The following is a 26178-nucleotide window of genomic DNA, read 5'->3' on the forward strand; positions in this document are numbered from 1 at the left end:
TAGCGACTTTCAACTACTTACTTTTAGCTGCTTAGCATGTTAGCTAACCCTTCACCTTACCTTAACCCTTTTAGCTAACCCTTAGCCTAACTCCTAAACTTAAGCCTAGCTTTAACCTGAACCCCTAGCCTAACTAACATTAGCTACCTAGTAATATATACATTTTGCAAATTCGCAACATCATACGAAATGCGTGGTGGACATCCACAAATGAATACATACTATTCGAAACGTAACATATCATACTAAATGAAGTGTCTTGGATTTAAGTACAGAATAATGATCTGACAGAACTATAGATCCAGTACCCCCCCTGCACATTGTACGTATGATACTGGAACTGACCCTGTATATAGTATGTTTGCGTACTTTATCGTGTTCCTATTTCTTATTTATATCGCTTGTGTTTTTGTTCTGCCTTATTTTTAATATTATATTGTTATTGATTACTGCATTGTTGGGGTTAGAGTTTGCAAGAAAGGCATTTCACTGTACTTCTGGATGTGACATTAAATCTTGAAATGTCCCCAAAAAAACATGCTACACAAGGTGGGATCTATTTGTGTTAGTTAAATCAATCATGCGAGAACTGTCGATGGAAACGCTTTTATGCGCAAATATTGATATAACAACCATCATATCGAAGTAAACTTGGGAGTCAAGCAATGACATGTGTGGTCCTCCCACTACGACTCATCAGGAAAGCTACAGATTAAATAAATTGGGAACTTCACAGCATGGTGAAAGGGCAAGGTGATGAGCTTGATGCTCCTTTCCAAAAAATGGTGAAGGTTTTATTCTGGTGACATGATCCTCGATGCTTGGCTGCCGTTTGACAAATAAAATAATCCATAATAATCTCATCATGTAGGCTATGTATCTGCGTGCTGATGGCCATATAACGCAAAACAACAAATTGTGAGAGAACCATCGGTACAGCCAAAAAAGCAATGGAAACCCATTTAACATGTTTAAAAAATATATATATAATAATAAAATAAAAATAGGTACATGGGAACTTAACCACAAAATGTATTTGTGCACTACAGTGCCTTCAGAAAGTATTCAGACCCCTTGACTCTACTATACATTGTTACGTTACAGCCTTATTCTAAAATTGATTACATAAATACAAATCCTCAGCAATCTACACACAATAATGACAAAGCAAAAACAGGTTTAGACATGTTTACAAATGTATATTAAAAAAAACATACCTTATAAGTATTCAGACCTTTTGCTATGAGACTCAATGTAGCTTAGGTGCATCCTGTTTCCATTGATAATCCTTGAAATGTTTCTACAACTTGATTGGAGTCCACCTGTGGTAAATTCAATTGATTGGACATGATTTGGAAAGACACACAGTTTTCTATATAAGGTCCCACAGTTGACAGGGCATGTCAGAGCAAAGACCAAGCCATGAGGTCGAAGGAATTGTCCGTAGAGCTCCGAGACAGGATTGTGTCAAGGCACAGATCTGGGGAAGGGTACCAAAAATGTATGCAGCATTAAAGGTCCCCAAGAACACAGGAGCCTCCATCGTTCTTAAATGGAAGAAGTTTGGAACCACCAAGACTCTTCCTTGAGCTGGCCGCCTGGCCAAACTGAGCAAATGGGGGAGAAGCGCCAACAACCCGATGGTCACTCTGACAGAGCTCCAGAGTTCCTCAACCATCTCCACAGCACTCCACCAATCAGGCATTTATGGTAGAGTGGCCAGACAGAAGCCACTACTCAGTAAAAGGCACGACAGAACACTGAGTTTGCCAAAAGGCACCTAAAGACTCTCAGACCACGAGAAACAAGATTCTCTGGAGGCCTGAATGCCAAGCGTCACATCTGGAGGAAGCATCATGTTTTTCAGAGGCAGGGACTGGGAGACAAGTCAGGATCGAGACAAAGATGAACGGAGCAAAGTACAGATATCCTTGATGAAAACCCGCTCAGGACTTCCGACTGGGTCGAAGGTTCACCTTCCAACAGGACAACGACACTAAGCACACAGCCAAGACAACGCAGGAGTCCCTTCAGGAAAAGTCTCTGAATGTCCTTGAGTGGCCCAGCCAGAGCTCGGACCGAATCAAACATCTCTGTAGAGACCTGAAAATAGCTGTGCAGCGACACTCCCCTTCCAACCGGACAGACCTTGAGAGGATCTGCAGAGAATGGGAGAAACTCCCCAAATACAGGTGTGCCAAGCTTGTAGTGTCACACCCAAGAAGACTCAAGACTGTAATCACTGCATTAGGTGATTCAACAAAGTACTGAGTAAAGGGTCTGAATACTTATGTAATGTAATGTTTTTTTTTTAAACAACTACTTTTGCTTTGTCATTATGGGGTATTGTGTAAACTGATGAGGGGGAAAAAATCTATTTAATCAATTTTAGGGGTCTGAATACTTTCAGATTGCACTCTCACCACACACAGTCTTATCTGCATTACTTGCTGTTTGGGGTTTTAGGCTGGGTTTCTGTATAGCACTTTAACATCTGCTGTAAAAAGTGCTTTATAAATATTTGATTGAATTTGATGGATGGTGGGAAATTGGCCATTGTTTTTATGCAGATTTACAAATATTTGCATGAAAATCTGTTGCCAATTGGATGGAAACCTACATAGCTATTGACCTGGTTTGAGGACAAATTATTCAATGATTAAATAATGTCCAAAAATCTGGCATTCTTGATGAATAAAGATAAATCTGAAGACATTCAGGAGGGCCGTTATGATCAGCAGCGATATGGGGAGACATTGACATTTAATCATACATTAAAATCAATCTTTCAGAAAGTTGATAGATGTTGGCTGTTGAGGTATATAAACATTTATTGAGTAATGCAATTATATGCAAAATTGACTAAGTGGCATTGGAGGCATTGTTCTTTCACTGAACTAGCAATCAAAAGGACCTGCTTCATTCATGGTCACCTCAACATGGTCATGAACATTTCACTTTGTGGAAATGGACATTTTAAAAAAGCATAACAAAAATATATCTAACCATATAAATAAATAGACATGCGTCTCTCCATCTTAAAACTGAAATTAAATACAAGCTCTTTAAAAGAACTCCAGCAAATACCTCTTCAGAGCACCGAAGGTTACGCTCGCTATTTTCATGTTTGATTCCACCAACCCTCCCATTTCCCCTCCCTTCCTTCTCACGATCCGATGTAGTCATTCCAGCTCGGTTCTCTTCCATTGTTTGTAATATTAACAAACCACAGTACAGACTCAAAGGAGAGTTAACACAACTAAGGGGTTCAGTCCGTGTCCATGGCACCACTTTCCTTGGACACCATAAGCCTCATCAGTTTGCCATGCAGTTTCTCGATCTTCTTCACGTCTTGGGCCTGGTCCGTCTTGTATTGTAAACACTGCAATGGAACAGAATGAGTTGTGGATTAGGTAGAGGGAAACAGACATAAGGCAAATATTTTATATACAAAAAATAAATAAACGTCTCAAAAGTCTTATAAGCAACTGCTTCGTTTGCCTAATAGAGCTCCACAGTGGTGTTGTCATATTACCCATTAAACCTAGCAGATAAATCAGGAATATGGTTCCAATCGTGATTAGGATTAGGTCTGGCTCTTAGTCAGCGTTCCAATTCACCCCAAAGGTGTTTGATAGGGTTGAGGTCAGAACTCTGTGCAGGCCAGTCAAGTTCTTCCACACTGATCGACAAACCATTTCTGTATGGACCCCGCTTTGTGCATGTCATGCTTAAACAGGAAAGGGCCTTCCCCAAACTGTTGCCAAAAAGTTGGAAGCACAGAATCGTCTCATTGTAGCGTTAAGATTTCCCTTCACTGGAACTAAAAACAGCCCCAGACCATTATTCTTCCTCCAATACACTTCACAATTGGCACTACTGTAGTCGGGCAGTTAACGTTTACCTGGAATCCGCCAAACTCAGATTTGTCTGTCGGACCGCCAGATGGCGAAGCGTGATTCAATACTCCAGAGAACAAGCTTCCACTGGTCCCAAGTCCAATAGCTGCAAGCTTTACACCACTCCAGCCGACACTTGGCATTGCACATGGTGATCTTAGGCTTGCGTGCGGCTGCTCGGCCATGGAAACACATTTCATAAAGCTCCCGATTAACAGTTATTGTGTTGACTTCCTTCCAGAGGCAGTTTGGAACTCGGTAGTGAGTATTACACCGGAGGACAGGTGATTAAAAAAAAATAAAAAATTACACACTACGTGCTTCAGCACTCGGCGGTCCCTTTCTGTGAGCTTGTATGGCCTACCACTTTGCGGCTAAGTCATTGTTGCTCCTAGAGGTTGTCACTTCACAATAACAGCACTTACAGTTGACCGGGGCAGCTCTAGCAGGCCAGAAATATGAAGAACTGACTTTTTGGAAAGTTGGAATCCTATGACAGTACCACGTTGAAAGTAACCAAGCTCTTCAGTAAGGCCATTCTGCTGCCAATGTTTGTCTCTGGAGATTGCATGGCCGTGTGCCCTATTCTATACACCTGTCAGCAACAAGTGTGGCTGAAATAGCTGAAGCTACTAATTTGAATGGGGTGCTTTTGTATATACAGTCCAAATGAAAGTGATTTCAACATTCTGACTTGTAATGGGACTGTTCGGAAATGTTGAGCCTCCATGTTAGATACAGGTAAGTCTTCCGCTCTCTGATTCTTTACAGGGACTAGTGGTTAGTGTAATGTAGGATACAAACAGACCGTGTTCTCTTGAACATACCACTGCATCATCGGTGACTTTGATGCGAAGGTTACCATCACAGTGTCTGTATTTGAGAACCACCCTGACCTGCATTAAAAGGAGGGAGAAGAAAATATTTTACAAACGTTAGCTAACTCGTTTCAACAAAGGCAACTGAAAAGACTTTAATTAAACCTGTATTGAATTTAAATAATATGCAACAAACAGAGCTACATGTATTACAACGTGGTTGATTATCTTAATAGTTCTCAGACTTCAACAGTTGACTAACCTTACTATTAGGCCATTTATAGTTTTTTCCTTCCTAGTCACATTTGCCAGCATATTTAACGTTAACAGTTGGCTTCTCGTAAACTGCCTGCATTGCTTGAAAACGGCAAGCTAACAAAGTAGCTAACAGTAAGTAGTTAACTATCCTGGCTGCTCCTCGAGACTGCATGGCCCTCCAGCGGTGATGGTTATTATGGGCTAGCACATTTATTTGTGCTGTGACATAACCATTACTAAATAAATGTTGCTAGGTAACGTTAGCTAGTTCCTGTAGCTGATAAAGTTTTAAACTTCATGGTTACCTTCATTGGCGCTGTCAGATATAGTTTTTCTGCTGCACGGGCGAACTCTTCCCATGTTTGATAATAAGGCATAATCCTTGTGCATAAGAAGTCAATTCCAAAAGAAAAACTATTGAAGACGGCCTGTTAGGTTTACCAACTTCTTAAAAACCACATCAGCGAACTACCAGGTAGAAAAGAACCGATGTATATAAACGTCTGCGATTGGACGAGCCTTCTGAAGACCAATCACAGAGCACAATGCTGTGGAGTTCAAGGTATGTCGTAATTCTAGAAAATATTCTACTTAGCTACGAGACATGATACTCCTCCAGAGAGAAGCCCAGTCTTTGCTGCTTTACACTCATGGCTATACACTCATGGAGGCCTTCACGCATCAGCCAGTAGATGGCAGAAATAGTTATGATTTTTCAAGAGCGCAAGAAGGGCGCTTTCATTAGAAAGTGAACATAACAGAAATGAATCAAATTAGATTTCATTCTTCTTGACAAAAAATATATTATTCGCAACAGTATAAGAAATTCAACTAAATTTCACTTTTCATTGAAAAGTGACCTGTTTGACAACAAACCAAAGAGATTTGACAAGCAAAAGCAGTCCATAGACCTATTTGATTATTGATTAAATATACAGTACCAGTCAAAAGTTTGGACACACCTACTCATTCAAGGGTTTCTTTATTTGTACTATTTTAGTAATAGTGAAGCCATCAAAACTATGAAATAACACATATGGAATCATGTAGTAAGTGTTAAACAAATCAAAATCTATTTAATATTTGAGATTCTTTAAAGTAGCCACCCTTTGCCTTGATGACACCTTTGCACACTGGATCCTGGACTTCCTGACGGGCTGACCCCAGGTGGGGCAGGTAGGCAACATCGCCTACGCCACGCTGACCCTCAACACAGGGGCCCCACAGGGGTGTGTGCTTAGTCCCCTCCTGCACTCCCTGTTCAACCACGTACGACTCCAATACCATCGTCAAGTTTACTGATGACCAGCGACGATGAGTCAGCCTACAGGGAGGAGGTCAGTGACCTGGCAGTGTGGTGCCAGAACAACAAATCAAATCAAATGTATTTATATAGCCCTTCATACATCAGCTGATATCTCAAAGTGCTGTACAGAAACCCAGCCTAAAACCCCAAACAGCAAGCAATGCAGGTGTAGAAGCACGGTGGCTAGGAAAAACTCCCTAGAAAGGCCAAAACCTAGGAAGAAACCTAGAGAGGAACCAGGCTATGTGGGGTGGCCAGTCCTCTTCTGGCTGTGCCGGGTGGAGATTATAACAGAACATGGCCAAGATGTTCAAATGTTCATAAATGACCAGCATGGTCCAATAATAATAAGGCAGAACAGTTGAAACTGGAGCAGCAGCACGGCCAGGTGGACTGGGGACAGCAAGGAGTCAACAACCTCTCTCTCAATGTCAGTAAGACCAAGGAGTTGATCGTGGACTACAGGAAACAGGGAGGAGAGCACACCCCCATCCACATTGACGGGGCAGCAGTGGAGCAGGTCGAGAACTTCAAGTTCCTCTGTGTCCAAATCATTAAAGACTTAAAATGGTCCGAAACAAGTTTGGTATGTGCTCTCAAATCCTCCAAAACTTCTACAGCTGTACCATTGAGAACATTTTGACTCACTGCATCACTGCCTGGTATGGCAATAGCACTGCCCTACAGAGGGTGGTGTGGACAGGACAGGGATCAAACCCCAGGCTGTAGTGACACCGCAGCACTGCGATGCAGTGCCTTAGACCACTGCGCCACTCAGGAGGCCTCATTTAACACACTTTAAATGGTTTAGATAGTTATCACAGTGTAAATAGCAAATCTATAATTCAATAGGCTACTACTCTTGCTCCCCAGACCAGGTGAAATTGAACTTGAATGAGAACTCAAATAGCCCACTGAATCTCTAGGCCAGTAAGTATTTTCAGTCTCTGAGATAGATGTGTCTTCTCTCTTCCAGAGCAGGTTGATGTTTATTAGAATGAGTCTTGTTCTTGAGGCAGAACTGAGCAATTTCTGCTAGATGGGCTATATTGTAAAAATTATTGAAAACAAAAATGTGTTTTTTGGACTTATGGAGCGTGCTTAAGGTTGTGGTTAGGGTTAGGTTTCAAATCAGTTTTATTGACTTTGTGGCTGCCGCTTTGCAGAGCTGCCTCAAAAACAAGTTAAATTACGAAAAAAACGCTAACCTGCCTTCCAGGATTTACAAAAAAATCCACAATAAACTGTTTTGTTTTCATGTAGCTTATAATTAATACTATATCTGAAATAACAAAGCAAAAACTTGGGCCAATTGAGATATCGATAGTGACTAACAAATGTCACTCAATTACGATAGCTTCCAGTGTAATTTTGTAAATGCCAGATATCATGGTGCTTTCAAGACAACTAGTAACTCGGAAAAAAAACTTGGTCAAATTATGACGTCATTGATTTTCAGGTCGGAAAGTTGAAGTTTGAGGAAAAGATGCCCGAGTTTCCGATTTAGAATTCCGAGGTCGAAGACCTTTCAAAAAAAAAAATCCCCGTCGTTTTTGCCAGTGGCCAGTTGTTTTGAACGCAGCATGTGCTGGAACGAACGGAGACAGACCCACAGTCCCCTCCCGACTTAATCGTGGGGGACAATAACTGACATCCACATAGTGGCGCACTGAGGTTGCTTATTAGCCCCCATAAACGTCTCATTCAAAAATCCCGTTATTCCCTTTTTTTTGCAAGGGGTACTTGCTATCAAAAAAATCGAGGGGGTGTGGCCTGGTATGTTCTGTACGTCTCCACGTAGTTGAGAAACGCTTTGCGTCAGTGTTGTGGCTTTGCGTCAGTGTTGAAGCAGAGACGGGGATCCCAGCGGCACGTTGTCGCTGTATGAGACAACTGCAGTCTCGCAGTAGCGAAAACCATATACTTTTTTCCCCGTCTTTTCTTTCATTAGAATTTCGTAAACGGTGGCGCGATGCACTCGATCATGTAGGATAAATACTTTTTACATTTTCATTTTTCTTTTTTTTATACTATACTGGATGTAACTACGAGCCTCTTTCGTCCCGCGGCGTTCCATTGATATTATTTTGTGGCATATTTAAGTGCGAACTTTCTGAAAACCATTGCAAGATAAGTCATCAGTTAAATAACTTATTTGAAGCCCTTGACGAAGACCCTGTTCTGTAACACTACTGTGACTGAATCATGAGGTGAGTAATGATCTAAGTCTTGATTAAAAACATTGAAGCAACATGATGCGAACATTTTATATTACATTCACACAGGTAACTTTTTGAGAGGCTATATGTCCAACAAACTTTCCAACCGGATGCGATCAAATGCATGTTATTCATTAGGTTATTTGGTCGTTTAAATATAGGAAACATTGTATTCTGTTCTGCATATACAGCAAATTGCAGTGCAGCAATGTCGATGTGGATCTTGTCTCATTGAATGTAAAATAGCAAGGCATGTAGTGCGCAATTGTATTATCAGTGGCTGCTGCAGAGCTTACTGAAAAACACATTTGTTTTGTATTTCAAACTGTGTCACACCTCCACACGCCTCCAGAAAGAAACATTTGCCCAGTTGTTGCAATCAATGCAGTAACGGGCAGGAGCAATAACCGCAAGTTGAATGGTTAAACCGAGGCTAATTGACCAGTGTACTTTCAGTCAACATGAATGTCAATTTGATCATAGCAATTTCCCATGCATATTGACAGAAAAAGACCCGTGGAAATGTTGCTAGGGTTGTATTCTACGTGCAATGGGCTTTAATTCATTGTGGATTTTTTTTTGCTGGTTAGACATTTTGAGATTATTCACGATGATAATGAATATCATTTATTTGATGTCACATTAAATTCAAACATCCGTTTTTTTCGTTGATGTTGACATTTGCATAGGGCTATGACGGTTTATTACGCAGGGCTTACGCACTAACTGACTTGTGCCTTAAAAAATTACATGTATTTGCATTGAACACATTTAATATCACACAATTCAAAACCTGTATTTAAATGTATGATGATTTCATTCTTAATGTTTTATTGGTCCTCTAAGGTCGTTCTTCCACCTATGTCACACTTGACTTGCTGATGATGACCACTGCACTTAGGTGTCCCATGTCGCTACAGTGCAGGTGTGTAGTTTACTGTAACCCCCGGATGAAACAAACATCTCAGATTTGCATGTTATAGTATACAATATTTACTCATTCTCTATTTAAAGGGGTTATGTTGCCGATACAGATGTTTATAAATATAACAGCTTTGTGGCTGTTTGAAAAGGGCTCTCGTCGCGTTGCAACGCACTCATCACATTGTAGTGGAGGGAGTTGTCTGTGGGCTAGGGAGAGTTCAGATGTCAAGGCTTGGTCCACAGGCAGAGGGTGAAACACTAGGGTGACCCCTAGTCAGATCCATTACTCTATGTGGCGGGGGCGTGGGGCGGATGAGGCCCCTCGAGAGAAAGGCCTAAATGAGGCCAGCTGCTGGCATCTCTCCACTAGACCAAGCCTCATCTAACAATGACTCTGGCTGCTCCAAGGAAATCCAGCGCTGCTGCAATTCTCAAATATATATATATATATTTATCCATCTTTCTGATTGGTGATCACATTACTTACTGGAAATAGTAAATCGCTAGGTTTCCATCCAATTGGTGACAGATTTTCATGCGAATATTCTAAAATCTGCATAAAACAATATGCACATATTACCATCAAACTGGCTATTTGCGGATTAAAGACTTTTGCGTGATGACGTAGTGCACATAAAAAAATAACTTTTGAAATTAACTTCCCCATGTGCCGAATAAAAATAAAACAAAGTTAAATGGGTTTCCATCACATTGTCAACTCTACTGATGGTTTTGTCACAACTGTTGAGTTATATAGCACGTGCGCTCTAACCAACAGCTCACAGATACAGTGCGAGTAGGCTACCTACACGAGATTATGGATAAAAACGAGATTATTTTTATTTGTCAAACAGCAGCCAAGCATCAATCATGTCACTAGAATAAGACCCCCAATATTTATCGGAAAGCAGCATCAAACCCATCACCGTGCACTTTCACCCCGCTGTGAAGTTCATCACAATTGGTGTAATCTGTTGCCTAATAAACTGCATGGTTTCCCGGGTCATAGTGGGAGGACAACACAATATATCACCGCGTGACTCCAAGTTTACTTTGATATGACAGTTATATCAATATTTGAGCATAAAGGCGTTTCCACGGCCGTTTCTCGCATTATTCATTTTACAGACACAAAAAGATCCCACCATGTCGAACGAACAAATTCTCTGTTGACATTTATAAAATTGTTTCCGCATTTCCTTTTTCCTAAAAAAAAGGTTGTGCCTTTTTTCATGCGTCAAGTAATTCATCCGCATGGAATGGTTGGACGGAGACCTGGTTAGTGATAGTAAATGGTGGGTGAAATTGAAGTGGTCCTTTCTGTTTTGATTCATTAGACAACAAAGATCAGTGTCAAAAGGGGGGCTAGGCTATTAGATGTGCCTGGTGGGTTTGTTCAACAGGTGTGAGGTGGTTGCTTGGGGTGACTGCTAGGCCAAGTTGCTGGCCTGACTGACTCATGACCATTTGTTGGTGTGTGTGTCAGGACAGACAGACAGCATGGAAGTTGTCTTTCTCCATGTCAACTGATCAGTCACTATAAACCCAAAGACCTGTCAACATAAGACACCTTTCCCATGTCAGTGATGAAACCTGAACGGTCTGTTCCTTTAAAATTCCTCCCCATTGATGTTCTAAAATAGAGCCCCCAGTCAGTTATGCATCATGGGAAGTGAAGCACACTTGAGGTTTTATCGCTCCCGGTTGACAGTGAAGCAGCAGGCTGTGATGTGTCACAGTAACAACCTCTGACAGCCCTTTCCTTTTGAGGAGCCTGTTACTTTGACACGGATCCTGAGAAATAACAGCTGTGGAAATGCTGCTGGTATTTTTTTGTATACATTTCTTGTTCAGGTTTTCCTGATGACTGCCACAATTGTATTAAGGCTCTGGATTCTGAACGGACTGGAGTAACCCTCAGAATAAAAAATAATTTAGTCCAAGTTTGTCTTGAGCCTAGCGACGCAAGTGGCTCATCAGACAGCAGTCAATAGGGATTGTGTGTGTGTGTGTGTGTGTGTCCACAGTCAGCCGTGAGTGAGCGGGAAACCCGGGCTTAATCCCAGATAGTGTGACCATGCAGTAATAATTGGACGTAATTTGTCTGTTTCATTTGATAGGGGACTGTCATAAAACGGTGGCATGAGTCTTCGGAAAATAGGATGTGAGGAAGAAGTTATGGTGCTCCAATGATTTATTTTGTAAATTTTCTCCGATTCTATCATCCACCCGACCCTCCACCCTCTGATCTCTGCTTTTCTCATCCCCCTCTACCTCCAGCTCTCTATCTGACAGTCCATCCCTTATCGCTCAAATTTCTCCTCTGTTCACCGATAAACTGCAAACCAGCCTTTCTGTAAGCATTTTTTTTTGGGGGGGGGGGGGCCTCTATCTGATGTCATTGCAGAGGAGTTTCATCTTTCACTCTGTGCACTTCACTTATCTCTGAGTGATTGTTCGTCCAAGCAAAGTGGACCCAGGAGAGAACTAATCACCACAGTGTTTCATCTCCCAGGATTAGGGCTGATTTACAGGAGACAAGTGATTTTGTGCTCAAATATGGTTACGTAATGTTTCATCCACTGACTGCGTTAAAAGATTTTCGTCTGGTGTGTTTCCCCTCCTACCTGTTGTGTGTGAATCTAAGTTTAACTGGGCGTAAGTAAGCTGCTCTGTCTTTGTGTGTGTGCGTGTGTACACATTTTACTATACTTGTGAGTACCAGAAGTCCTCACAAGAATACTAAACCAACTAAAATTCAGAGAAGTGAGGACATTATGCCAGTTCTCAATTGTAAAAAGCTTATTTTAGTGTTAGAATTAGGGTTAGTGTCGGAGGAAACACCTGGCGACCTAGTCAGCGTCTCTCTCTGAGCTCTCTCTATCTCTGAGCTCTCTCTATCTCTGAGCTCTCTCTATCTCTGAGCTCTCTCTCTCTCTCTGAGCTCTCTCTCTCTGAGCTCTCTCTCTCTGAGCTCTCTCTATCTCTGAGCTCTCTCTCTCTCTCTGAGCTCTCTCTCTCTCTGAGCTCGCTCTCTCTGAGCTCTCTCGCTCCCTGAGCTCGCTCCCTCTCTCTCTCTGAGCTCGCTCCCTCTCTCTCTCTCTCTCTCTCTCTCTGAGCTCTCTCTCGCTCTCTCTGAGCTCTCTCTCTCTCTCTGAGCTCTCTCTCTCTGAGCTCGCTCCCTCTCTCTCTCTCTGAGCTCGCTCTCTCTCTCTCTCTGAGCTCTCTCTCTCTCTCTGAGCTCTCTCTCTCTGAGCTCTCTCTCTCTGAGCTCGCTCGCTTTCTCTCTCTGAGCTCGCTCCCTCTCTCTCTCTCTGAGCTCTCTCTGAGCTCTCTCTCTCTCTCTCTCTCTGAGCTCGCTCTCTCTGAGCTCGCTCTCTCTGAGCTCGCTCGCTCTCTCTGAGCTCGCTCGCTCTCTCTCTCTGAGCTCGCTCGCTCTCTCTCTCTGAGCTCGCTCGCTCTCTCTCTCTGAGCTCGCTCGCTCTCTCTCTCTGAGCTCATTCGCTCGCTCTCTCTGAGCTCGCTCCCTCTCTCTCTCTCTCTCTCTCTCTGAGATCGCTCGCTCCCTGTCTCTCTCTGAGCTCGCTCGCTCTCTCTCTCTGAGCTCCCTCGCTCTCTCTGGGCTCGCTCGCTCTCTCTGGGCTCGCTCGCTCTCTCAGCTCGCTCTCTCGCTCAGCTCGCTCTCTCTCTGAGCTCGCTCTCTCTGAGCTTGCTCGCTTTCTCTCTCTGAGCCCTCTCGCTCTCTCTCTCTCTGAGCTCGCTCACTCTCTCTGAGCTCGCTCTCTCACTCTCTCTGAGCTCGCTCGCTGTCTCTCTCTGAGCTCGCTCTCTCTGAGCTCGCTCGCTTTCTCTCTTTGAGCCCTCTCGCTCTCTCTCTCTGAGCTCGCTCGCTTTCTCTCTCTCTGAGCTCGCTCGCTCTCTCTGAGCTCGCTCTCTCACTCTCTCTGAGCTCGCTCGCTCTCTCTCTCTGAGCTCGCTCGCTCGCTCTCTCTCTCTGAGCTCGCTCACTCTCTCTCTCTCGCTAGCTCTCTCTGTGCTCTCTCTCTCTCTCTCTCTGAGCTCTCTCTCTCTCTGAGCTCTCTCTCTCTCTGAGCTCGCTCTCTCTCTGAGCACGCTCTCTCTCGCTCTCTCTGGGCTCGCTCGCTCTCTCTCTCTGAGCTCGCTCGCTCCCTCTCGCTCTCTCTCTCTCAGCTCGCTTGCTCTCTCTCACTTCTCGCTCGCCTGCACTACCTGAAATACAATTATTTTGTCAACAGTATACTGCCCTGTCTCATATTGAAGTTAAAGAAACTATCAAGGCCCTTGAACAGGACATCAAGTCTATTGAATTGAAGCTGCTCACTCAGAACGACCCTGGACTAGTCATGAACTTACAAGACATGAACTGAGGTCGTTTCTGCTTGAAAGAGTGAAGGGTGCCTTGATTAGGTCTCGTTTCGCTTCCCTGAAGGATATGGATGCTCCTAGCGCTTTTTTTATTAAACCTAGAACAGTCGACATTGCAACATAAACAGATGGTCTGCCTTTGTCTTCCTGATGGGAAGGTGACCACGGATGACAGTGAAATGCGTCAACATGCCGTGGATTTCTACTCGTCCCTCTATAAGGCGGAGGGTTGTGACTCTCTGTGTACTGAACAGTTGTTACACGGTCTTCCTCAATTGGGACCTCAGAGAGTCGCATTGGACTCTGACATTACACTACAAGAGCTGTCCACAGCAGTTATGCAGCTCTCAACAGGCCGAGCCCCTGGCATCGATGGTTTACCATCTGAGTTTTATAAGCACTTTTGGGGGTCTATTGGGGAGGATTTTTCTGAAGTGTTGTGTGAAGTGGTGTGGTTCTCTTCCTGTATCCTGTCAACGTGCGGTGCTTTCAATGTTGCCAAAAAAGGGGGATTTGTCTCTCATAAAAAAATTGGAGACCTGTTGCTTTGCTGTGCGCTGAATACAAAATTGTTTCTAAATGTCTCTCAAACAGGTTGAAAGAGTATCTGGGATTGTTGGTCCACAAGGACCAGTCCTACTGTGTACCTGACCACTCTATTGTTGACAACTTGTTTCTGATGAGATGTTTTAGACATTTGTAAACTGTCTGATGTAAATGTGGGTTTACTTTCTTTGGATCAGGAGAAGGCTTTTGATCATGTGGACCACCAGTACTTGTTTAAAACAATGAAAGCCTTTGGGTTTGGGGATGTTTTTCTGTCTTGGATGAATTTACTGTATGCTGGGACCTCGTGTATGGTGAAGGTGTGGGGTGGTTTGAGTTGCCCCATCCCTGTCCAAAGGGGCATCAGGCAGGGATGCCCAATTTCAGGGCAGTTATATAGTCTGGCGATTGAACCAATGCTTTGTTTTTTAAGAGCGAGTCTTACTGGTTTCTTTGTGCCAGGTGTAATGAAGGGTCCCACGATAGCACTGTCTGAGTATGCAGATGACGTAACAGTTTTTATTACAGGGGGTGAGGATGTTAAGGTTCTCTCAAACACTCTAAAGGTGTATGAGGGGGCCTCCTCAGCTAGTCAATTGGGGAAAGAGTGAAGCTCTGTGGGTAGGTCAGCTTCAGGTTACCAGGGGGGCTTCAGACAGGGTCCGTTCTACGGTTACCAGGGGGGCTTCAGACGGGGTCCGCTCCACGGTTACCAGGGGGGCTTCAGATGGGGTCCGTTCCACGGTTACCAGGGGGGCTTCAGATGGGGTCCGTTCCACGGTTACCAGGGGGGCTTCAGACGGGGCCCGTTCCACGGTTACCAGGGGGGCTTCAGACGGGGTCCGCTCCACGGTTACCAGGGGGGCTTCAGACGGGGTCCGCTCCACGGTTACCAGGGGGGCTTCAGACGGGGTCCGCTCCACGGTTACCAGGGGGGCTTCAGACGGGGTCCGTTCCACGGTTACCAGGGGGGCTTCAGACGGGGTCCGCTCCACGGTTACCAGGGGGGCTTCAGACGGGGTCCGCTCCACGGTTACCAGGGGGGCTTCAGACGGGGTCCGCTCCACGGTTACCAGGGGGGCTTCAGACGGGGTCCGCTCCACGGTTACCAGGTCGGCTTCAGATGGGGTCCGTTCCACGGTTACCAGGGGGGCTTCAGTGGGGCAGAGATGAGATGAAGACTTTGAGAGTTTTTCTAGGCTCTGATGTCTTTCAGAAAAAGAACTGGGAGGGTGTATTGGAGAAAGTGTGTGCCAGACTGTCAAGATGGAAATGGTTGCTGCCCCAGCTGTCTTATAGGGGAAGGGTCCTGGTAGCTAATAATCTTGCTGCCTCTACCCTGTGGCACAGACTAATGATTTTGCAGCCACCAAAGGGTCTGATACAAGAGCTTCAGAGGACCCTTGTCAATTTCTTCTGGTCTGGACAACACTGGATTAAAGCTGCAGCCCTGTACCTGCCACTGCATGAGGGTGGGCAAGGCCTGGTGGACATTTTCTCTAGAATCATGGCTTTCCGGCTTCAAGCAGCCCAGAGACTGTTGTACAGAGACGGTTCTAGCTGGGTCGAAACAGCCTACACACTGATGAGGAGAGCGGGCTGTTTGGGCTTAGACAAGCACCTTTTCCTCTTAAAGCTGGAGGGGGGGTGATTTGCCTGGCCTGACTCCATTTTATGAGTTTGTTATGCAGGCTTGGAGAGTCCTTGTCAAGTCCCATAAGGCCTGCACGCCACCAGGGATGTGGCTTTTTGAAGAGCCTCTTTTTCACAACTGCCATCTAGTCCCGTGTTCTGGTTTCAGCTAGCCTACGTTCATGCCTGTTATGCGTGGGGTGTACCAAGCTAGGTCATCTGATGCAGAGCAGGAGCAAATCGTTGGAGGAGCTGGGAGAAAGAGCGGGGATCCGATCATCTCGCCTACCGAGGAAGGTCGTCGCTGAGGTCTGCAACTCCTTGCCAGTGCTTCATCTGCAGTATGTGACTGACACTTCCAATTCTGATCGGTGGAAGGAGGGTCTGGATTATGTGTTTCCTGCACTGATTGTTAAGTGCTGCGATGGGGGCATTCGAGGAGGATGTGGGGATGCTGCTTTCCTTCAATACCCCGGAGCTGGGGGAGTTCAAGGAGGTGGGAAAGAAGGCCATGTACAGAATATGTGTAAAGGTGTCCCATGCCTCTTCCCTGGAACGGGTAAAATCAACGAGGTGGGTGGGTGTGCTTGGTCCAGGTGCCTCTCCAAAAGGCTGTTGGTGATCATTATACAAACTGCCTATTGATAAGAGGACAGCTGACCTCCAATGGAGGATAATACATGGAGCTATAGCCACCAACATCCATCTGGTACACCTGGACCCTACTGTTGGGGAGGGGTGTCCATTCGGTGTCTGGTACACCTGGACCCTACTGTTGGGGAGGGGTGTCCATTCTGTGTCTGGTACACCTGGACTCTACTGTTGGGGAGGGGTGTCCATTCTGTGTCTGGTACACCTGGACCCTACTGTTGAGGAGGGGTGTCCATTCTGTGTCTGGTACACCTGGACCCTACTGTTGGGGAGGGGTGTCCATTCTGTGTCTGGTACACCTGGACCCTACTTTTGGGGAGGGGTGTCCATTCTGTGTCTGGTACACCTGGACCCTACTCTTGGGGAGGGGTGTCCATTCTGTGTCTGGTACATCTGGACCCTACTGTTGGGGAGGGGTGTCCATTCTGTGCCGAGTCTGAATCTCTGGCACATCTGTTTTTACTGTGTCCCAGGTTGGTCGGGATGATTGACCTGATCACTAATTGGTTCTCAACGTTGGGAGAGGTTTTCTCTTCCCAACTGCATATATTTGGGCCAAAGTTAGTTAAAAGGGTGTAGTTGCGTTGCTTAATTTTGTGTTAGGGGCAGGAAAATTAGCGATACGGAAGACCCGAAACTATTCGGGGACAGGGGTCTGTGGATGTGGTGGGAATGCTGGAGGGAATGTTGGCAGCGAGACTGAGGGTTGAGTTTGCCTATTATAAACTTGTCAACAATATTGATCTGTTTATGAGTATATGGGGTATGCAGAGGCTGTTGTGTTTAGTTACTGTGGAGGAGGAATTGGAGTTGTGTTTTTAACTGTGTAACTGTGGTTTTTTATGAGTATTTATTTTTTGGTGGGCCCCCAGACCCAATAAAGATGATTTAAAACTTTTTTTAAAACTCTCTCTCTCTGAGCTCGCTCGCTCTCTCTCTCTCTCTGAGCTCTCTCTCTCTCTCTCTGAGCTCGCTCTCTCGCTCACTTCTCGCTCGCTCTCTCTCACTTCTCGCTCGCTCTCTCTCTGAGCTCGCTCGCTCTCTCAGCTTGCTCGCTCACTCTCTTTCTCTCTCTGAGATCGCTCGCTCCCTCTCTTCAGCTCACTCGCTCTCTCTTTCTCAGCTCGCTCTCTCTCTGAGCTCGCTCTCTCTGAGCTCGCTCTCTCTGAGCTCTCTCTCTCTCTGAGCTCTCTTTCTCTCTGAGCTCGCTCTCTCTCTCAGCTCGCTCTCTCTCTCTGAGCTCGCTCTCTCTCTCTCTCAGCTCGCTCTCTCTCACTTCTCGCTCACTGTCTCTGAGCTCGCTCACTCTCTCTGAGCTCGCTCGCTCTCTCTCTCTGAGCTCTCTCTCTCTCTCTGAGCTCGCTCTCTCTCTCACTTCTCGCTCGCTCTCTCTCTGAGCTCGCTCGCTCTCTCAGCTTGCTCGCTCGCTCTCTTTCTCTGAGCTCGCTCGCTTGCTCTCTCTCTCTGAGCTCGCTCACTCTCCCTGAGCTTGCTCGCTCGCTCTCTCTCTCTGAGCTCGCTCTCTGAGCTCGCTCTCGCTCTCTGAGCTCGCTCTCTCTCTCTGAGCTCTCTCTCTCTCTCTGAGCTCGCTCTCTCTCTCTCTGAGCTCGCTCTCTCTCTTTGAGCTCGCTCTCTCTCTCTCTGAGCTAGCTCGCTCTCTCTCAGCTCGCTCACTCTCTGAGCTCGCTCACTCTCTCTGAGCTCGCTCACTCTTTCTCACCTCGCTTGCTCGCTCGCTCTCTCTCTCTCTCTCTGAGCTCGCTCGCACGCGCTCTCTCTGAGCTCGCTCTCTCTCTCTCAGCTCGCTCGCTCTCACTCGCTCTCACTCTCTCTCAGCTCGCTCTCCCTCTCTCCGAGCTCGCTCTCTATCTTTGAGCTCGCGCGCTCTCTCTCTGAGCTCGCGCGTTCTCTCTCTGGGCTCTCTCTCTCTCTCTCTCTCTGGGCTCTCTCTCTCTGGACTCTCTCTGAGAGGCCTGTGGTATAAATGGTATCCTAAATGTAAATGATAAAATAAGCAGACCACAAATTCCAGTTGGATATGTGTCGACAGCAACCTTTGGAAAATCCCGATGTTAGGTACTATATTTATTGAATATTATATGAGTCCTCTAAATTAAAATGGCCAATTTTGGAAGCAACCAATTAACTTAATTTCACAGACATACAATTATATTTCAACCAAATCATGTTTCAGGAATGCTAATATTATCAGTGTTCTAACTACAGAAACGATTTCAGAGCAATCTGAGATGGTGGGTGTCATGACTTGCTGAAATGACATGGAATGACCCCCCCCCCCCCCCCCCCGTCAGTTTACTCTTAATCATGTGACCCCTCGCTCTGTCCAAATGCACCTAGGGCTAGAATCACTGCAGTACCCATGCGCCTGGAGCTGTGCACTCTGCAATACTCTGCTACAATTTTCTGTGTGTTATTGTGCTTGCGTGTGCATCTGTGTTAGCAAACCCTTTGCATAACTCTGCATAATATTCTGGGTTCTGGGTGCTTGGACATGTGTCTGTCTTTTCTCCCTTTTTCAGTTGAAGCTCATTAAGTAGAGACTCATCAGCAGCACAGCATTGAGACTATCCTGCTGCACGGCCCTGCCACTACACATGGAGACATTTAAAACGTAAAGTTGTCATTTGTGAGGAGCTTAGGGCCAGTACGGGAAGGGGGCAGATGTATCTGTGCTTGTATGGAGGAGGACACGGATGAATATACAGACCCCGAACACATTGGAAACAGCATTATTGAAGCCTCCTCTCTCTTCGCTCACAGTGCCTTCAGAATGTATTCACACCCCTTGACTTTTTTACAGCCTGGATTTAAAATGGATTACATTTAGATTTACATTTTGTCACTGGCCTACACACAATACCCCATGTCAAAGTGGAACTATGTTTTTCAAAAATGTAACAAATTAATTAAACATGAAAAGCTGAAATGTCTTTAGGCAATAAGTATTCATGACAAGCCTAAATAAGTTTCGTAGTAAACATTTGTTTAACAAGTTGCATGGACTTTGTGTGCAATAATAGTGTTTAACATAATTTTTGAATGACTACCTCATCTCTGTACCCCACACATACAAATGTATCTGTAAGGTCCCTGAGTCAAGCAGTGGATTTCTACCACAAAGACCAGGGAGGTATTCCAGATATTCCAATACCTCACAAAGAAGAGCACCTATTGGTTAAAAAAAATACATTGAATCTCCCTTTGTGCAATTAAAGTGGATGGTGTGTCAATACACCCAGTCACTACAAAGATACAGGCATCCTTCCTAACTCAGTTGCCAGAGAGGAAGGAAACCGCTCAAGGATTTCACCATGAGGCCAATGATGACTTTAACAGTTAACAGTTAGAATTTAATGGCTGTGATAGAAAACTGAAGATGGATCAACATTGCAGTTTAATCCACAATACTTACCTAATTGACAGAGTGAAAAGAAAGCCTTAAATCTATGGCAAGACTTGAAGATGTTTGTCTAGCAATGATCAACAACCAATTTGACAGAGCTTGAAGAAATTTTAATCGAGTAATGGGCAAATGTTGCAGAATCCAGGTGTGGAGAGCTCGTAGAGACTTACCCAGAAAGACTCAGGGGTGTGAATACTTACGTAAATGAGATATTTCTGTATTCATTCTCAATAAATTTGCAAGAATGTCTGACCATGTTTTCACTATGTCATTATGATGGTATTTGGTTTATTAGGATTCCCGTTAGCCGACGCCAACGGCGACAGCTAGTCTTACTTGGGTCCGACACTACAGACAAAATACTTTTTAATTTACATACACTACATGTTAATGTTTTTAAATGTACAGTGCCTTCGGAAAGTATTCAGTCCACTTGACTTTCACATTTTGTTATGTTACAGCCTTATTCTAAAATGAATATATAATATATATCCTCACCAATCTATACACAATACCCCATAACGACAAAGCAAAAACAGGTTTTTAGACATTTTTGCAAATGTATTCAAAATAAAAAACTGATACCTTATTTACATAAGTATTCAGACCCTTTGCTATGAGACTCAATTGAGCTCCGGTGCATCCTGTTTCTATTTATCGTCCTTGATGTTACTACAAGTTGATTGGAGTCCACCTGTGGTAAATTAAATTGATTAGACATGATTTGGAAAGGCACACACCTGTCTACATAAGGTCCAACAGTGTATGAGCAAAAACCAAGCCATGAGGTTGAAGGAATTGTCTGTAGAGCTCCGAGATGGGATTGTGTTGAGGCACAGATCTGGGGAAGGGTACCAACACATTTCTTCAGCATTGATGGTCCCCGAGAAGCACAGTGGCCTCCATCATTCTTAAATGGAAGAGGTTTGGAACCACCAACACTCTTCCTAGAGCTGGGACAAGGGCCTTGGTCAGGTAGGTGACCAAGAACCCGATGGTCACTCTGACAGAGCTCCAGAGTTCCTCAATGGAGATGTGGGAACCTTCCAGAAGGACAACCATCTTTGCAGCGCTCCAGCAATCAAGTCTTGATGGTAGAGTGGCCAGGCGGAAGCCACTCTTCAGTAAAAGGCACATGACAGCCTGCTTGGAGTTTGCCAAAAGGTACCTAAAGACTCTCAGACCATGAGAAACAAGATTTTCTGGTCTGATGAAACCAAGATTGAACTCTTTGGCCTGAATGCCAAGCGTCACGTTTGGAGGAAACCTGGCACCATCCCTACGGTGAAGCGTGGTGGTGGCAGCATGCTGTGGGGATGTTTTTCAGCGGCAGGGACTGGGAAGATCGAGGCAAAGATGAACGGAGCAAAGTACAGAGATCCTTTATGAAAACAAGTTTCTAAATGTCCTTGAGTGTCCCAGCAGGATCTGACATCTCTGGAGAGACCTGAAAATAGCTGTGCAGCAACGCTCCCCATCCAACCTGACAGAGCTTGAGAGGATCTGCAGAGAAGAATGGGAGAAACTCCCCATATACAGGTGTGCCAAGCTTGTAGCGTCATACCCAAGAAGACTTGATGCTGCCAAAGGTGCTTCAACAAAGTACTGAGTAAAGGATCTGAATACATATGTAAATGTGATATATCAGATTTATTTTATAAATCAGCAAAAATGTCTAAACTTGTTTCTGCTTTGTCATTATGGGGTATTATGTGTAGATTGAATCACTTTTAGAATAAGGCTGTAACCTAACAAAATGTGGAAAAAGTCAAGGGGTCTGAATACTTTCTGAAGGCACTATGTGTGTGTGTGTGTGCATCTATCAGTTACACATGTCAGTACATACACACAACACGTAGGTCACATGGGGGAGAGGCGTGGTGAGGTGTTGCTTTATTTGTAGTTTTAAACCAGGTTTGCTGTTCTCTTACGCTATAGAAGTTGGAAGGGAGTTCCAGGCACTCATTGCTCTGTATAATACTGTATGTTTCCTTGACTTGGTTCTGGACCTGGGGACTGTAAAAACACCCCCTGGTGGCATGTCTGGTGGGATAAGTGTGTGTGTCAGTTCTGGGTGTAAGTTGACTATGCAAACAATTTGGAATTTTCAACACATTGTTTCTTATAAAAACAAAAAGTGCCACATTGTCTCTCCTCAACTCTTAGCCAAAAGAGACTGGCATGCATAGTATTTATACCAGCCCTCTGATTACAATGAAGAGCAAGACGTGCCGCTCTGTTCTGGACCAGCTGCAGCTTAACTAGGTCCTCCTTTGCAGCACTTGACCATATGACTGGACAATAATCAAGATAAGATAAAACTAGAGCCTGCAGGTCATTTATTACCAGATTCAGCTGTCTAGAACTTAAGGAATGATTTGTGCCAAATACTTGTCACACCCTGGCCATAGAGAAGCTTTTTATTCTCTATTTTGGTTAGGTCAGGGTGTGACTAAGATGGGCATTCTATGTCCTTTTTTCTATGTTTTGTATTTCTATGTCTTGGCCTGGTATGGTTCTCAGTCAAGGACAGCTGTCTATCGTTGTCTCTGATTGAGAACCATACTTAGGTACCCTTTTCCCCCACCTGTTTTGTGGGAAGTTAAGTTTTGTAGTTGTTCAGGGCACATAGCCCAAAGCTTCACGGTTGGGTTTTTGTTCTTTGTTTTTTCGGCGTCATTTTTAAATAAAGTTTAAATGTACGCTTACCATGCTGCACCATGCAGTCCTTCAGCCAGCTGTGACAATGCTCTTAGTTTGAGAGATGTTCAGGACCAGTTTATTACTTGCCACCCATTCCTAAACAGACTGCCACTCTATGGTGTGTAGATGGGTGAGAAAACACATCCGTTTAATCCAATTTGAATTCAGGCTGTAATGCAACAAAATGTGCAAATAGTCAAAGCGGTGTGAATACTTTCTGAAGGCACTATATGTCTTCATGAATTGTCGGTGTTGTGGCCAACATAAAGAAAAATGGTCATGCCTATAGGAACACTTGTGTTAACTATGGAGTGAGCAGGGTGTGTTGATCCACACGCACAGAGACAGACCAGCAGTTTAGCTCAGTAACTTAATACAGCCTTGATTGACCTCCTATGCGTGTGTGCAGGCTTCCATGCTGAGCGCATTGAATAGTTCATGCAGACCGTCTTGCCGGGGGCACCGGCAGGACGCTCCCGCCAGAGTTTAACCTGTCCTCTATGTACGGGGAACGCTTTCTAATGATCCATTATCAAAACTAAGCACGCATCAGGCCCCTATTGTGGAGAGAGAGTTTGTTGTTGTTAAATAACACTTGCTTTAGCCTAGCTAAACTACATCATAATATGACATTACAGCCTGATTGTTTCGAGACTTTTAGCCAACACTTCCATAGATGTTGTTTCAGAGCTGGAGCAGTCGTTATCACTGACTACTGTAGCTCTGAAGAGAGCCACTCGGCCCGAGTCTGACTGAAACAAACTTGCACACTTCACCTGACCTTTTGTACAGCTGGGGATCTCATTATCCACACTGCACCACTGCACCTCCCCGTCCCTCTGCCAGTGTCTGTTTAAATGTGACAAGATGTTTCAGTCCTTTGGCCAAGGCTATGTGATTAAATCCTTGCTCTGCTAAGAGGCTCTGTGTCAGTGTGAGATCTGACACTAGCTTTTATTCCCCTAAGATTCTTTTTCAGCAGCTGTGGCAGTTGGTGGTGGGGTGGGGGGGGGGTTCTGTTTGATATTAAGAACACAGAAATGTCCATGGCAAAATGCGTAGAACTGCAGGAGATGAGCATTCATTCTGCAGTATTTTCCTTTGACTCCAAAGAAAAATGTATAGAATTGCAGTAACCCAGCTGTCCCAGTGAGCCAAGAGAATAGAGCGGGATGGAGAGAGCCATGTGACGCTCCACAGGGAACCCCTAATCACCACCGGGTCAGGATAATCAAAGTGCTTACTAACACACTGCCATACGACACTACTGCTGCTCAACATGCAGGACGTGAAAGATATTTGGGTCCAATGCAAAGTTCTCATTGTAGTATTTTTTCATTTTGTTTTACCAGTATTGTATTATCATTTGATCGTCATTCAGATATCAGTTCAGCCTTTTCTATATCCAGTAAAAACAATCTATTCTTCCAGTTGGGTTGAAGTGACTTAATATCCAGCATATAACATCACTGAATGAATGGTCAATACTGTTGTCACAAAGCTGAATGAGAGGCTCTGCCCAACAGGGGTGTGTCAGTGAAAGTGTGTGACACACGACCTTCTACTAGCCCACAGCAGCTGACAGCAGATTCTCTACCCTTTTAGCCTCTGACCTTCTAAATCGCTCATGAGGACAAGATGCTGGTCTGGCTGTTGTCATTGTATGATTCAGCTTTCTGTGGAAAAACCTGTCTGAATGTTGAAGAACGGATAGACATTCTCTGTCACGATCAAGATCTTATTGAGTAAAGGCATTCCATTCATACTCTACCCTTTTTTCCCTGGTATGTATAACATATTACCCACGAGGCCTTGCTTTAAATAGCCAATGTTGGTTCTGTATAATGATACTTTGGCAGGTGCAGATCACTGTGTATAGGGCTATTCAACACCAGCATAGACAGAAAATATTTTTGCTATCTGAGATTTTTCTGGCAATTCTCACACACTTCATTGGGAGGAAGGATGTTTGACATGCTTTTTACATTTTGTATCATTTTTTGGTTAAGAAAATCATTAGTAAAGTGGACACTTTAGGCCCCTTTTAGACCTATACATGTCTCCTGTAAGACCCTATGACCTGCGAACTGTACATGATACCGACAACCATACTCCTTATCATGTGCTCTAACCTAATGGAGTATGTCTAGATTCTGAAATACAAATTCACGCTTCATTTATTCACCATTACAAATATCTCAAAAGTACTCTTTGATTTTTTTCATTTTTTTTCATTTGGAACAATATGCTCGACAAGTACATCACATTTCCAGAGTGGGCTCTCTGCTATTTCTGAAGTTCTGATCCATTTTATGAGCACCGCCATTACAGTGAATGGTACATGGATTCAAAGGGAACTCTGCTGGTGGTTTGTTGAATGTGCAACCCTAAAATAGGGCTGTGATTGGTTAATGACCTATAATGTCAATTTCTACATAAAATAGGTCGTATCATGAAAAGTACTTGAGAGCCACTCTGGAAATTTGACGTGTTTGAAGAGTATATTGTTCCAAACAATATGTATAAAAATAAGCTAAATCTAAAATGGTATTTTTGAGATTATTGTGAAAGTTGAATAAATGAATGTGAAATTGTATTTCAGAATCTAGACATTCTCCATATTTTAGAGCACACTATAAGGAGTATAATGACACCAAGATGTTGTCTGTATCATGTACGGTTCACAGATCATAGGGAGTTGCTTCCTATAAGACCTCATCTCCATATTGTTATTTATTTGTTTTGCTCCTTTGCACCCCAGTATCTCTACTTGCACATTCATCTTCTGCACATCTATCACTCCAGTGTTAAATTCCTAAATTGTAATTACTTCGCCACTACGGCCTATTTAGTGCCTTACCTCCCTAATCTTACCTCATTTGCACACACTGTATATAGATTTTTTCCTATTGTGTTATTGACTGTTTGTTTATTCCATGTGTAACTCTGTGTTGTTGTTTGTGTCGCACTGCTTTGCTTTATCTTGGCCAGGTCGCAGTTGTAAATGAGAACTTGTTCTCAACTGGCCTACCTGGTTAAATAGAGATGAAATAAATCAAATAAAAAAATGTCTAGGCCTGAAAATATCTGCTTTCATCATGATTTGTGATATGAATGTCAAACATTCTTCCTCCAAATTAGGTTTCTATGTGAGAATTGTCAGAAAAATCGGAGATAGAGGAAATATGCTAGCATGGAATTGCCGTAGAGCAATGGTTCTCAAACGTTTTATAGTCCCGTACCCCTTCAAACATTCAACCTCCAGCTGCGTACCCCCTCTAGCACCAGGGTCAGCTGTACCCCCTCTAGCACCAGGGTCAGCTCACTCTCAAATGTTGCTTTTTTCCATCATTGTAAGCCTACCACACACACACTATACGATACATTTATTAAACATAAGAATGAGTTTTTG

General features: G+C 44.2%; 2 protein-coding genes across 6 annotated transcripts in view; one reads left to right on the forward strand and one right to left on the reverse strand.

Moving 5' to 3' along the window:
* Positions 1-2811: 2811 nt before the first annotated feature.
* Positions 2812-5463, reverse strand: LOC110522281 (signal recognition particle 9 kDa protein). The gene is made up of 3 exons (XM_021600544.3): positions 5281-5463; positions 4727-4795; positions 2812-3382 (listed from the first exon to the last, which is right to left on the reverse strand). The coding sequence occupies exons 1-3, from the start codon at positions 5350-5352 to the stop codon at positions 3269-3271; spliced, it is 255 nt and encodes an 84-aa protein (XP_021456219.1). The 5' UTR covers positions 5353-5463; the 3' UTR covers positions 2812-3268.
* The window catches only part of enah (ENAH actin regulator), a 155668-nt gene continuing 134893 nt past the window's right edge, over positions 5404-26178 (forward strand). For 2 of the 5 annotated variants that reach the window (XM_090232889.1, XM_090232892.1), the window contains exon 1: positions 5404-5537. In XM_090232889.1, coding sequence (XP_090089015.1) covers positions 5521-5537 — 17 coding nt within the window. In that variant the 5' untranslated portion in view covers positions 5404-5520. Of the gene's footprint in view, positions 5538-8084; positions 8492-26178 lie in introns of those variants that run through there. The other 3 variants (XM_090232891.1, XM_090232894.1, XM_036975862.2) reach the window with 3 other exon arrangements.

Source organism: Oncorhynchus mykiss, chromosome 4 (assembly GCF_057628025.1).
Source record: "Oncorhynchus mykiss isolate SJ-2025 chromosome 4, ASM5762802v1, whole genome shotgun sequence".
Taxonomy (NCBI): domain Eukaryota; kingdom Metazoa; phylum Chordata; class Actinopteri; order Salmoniformes; family Salmonidae; genus Oncorhynchus; species Oncorhynchus mykiss.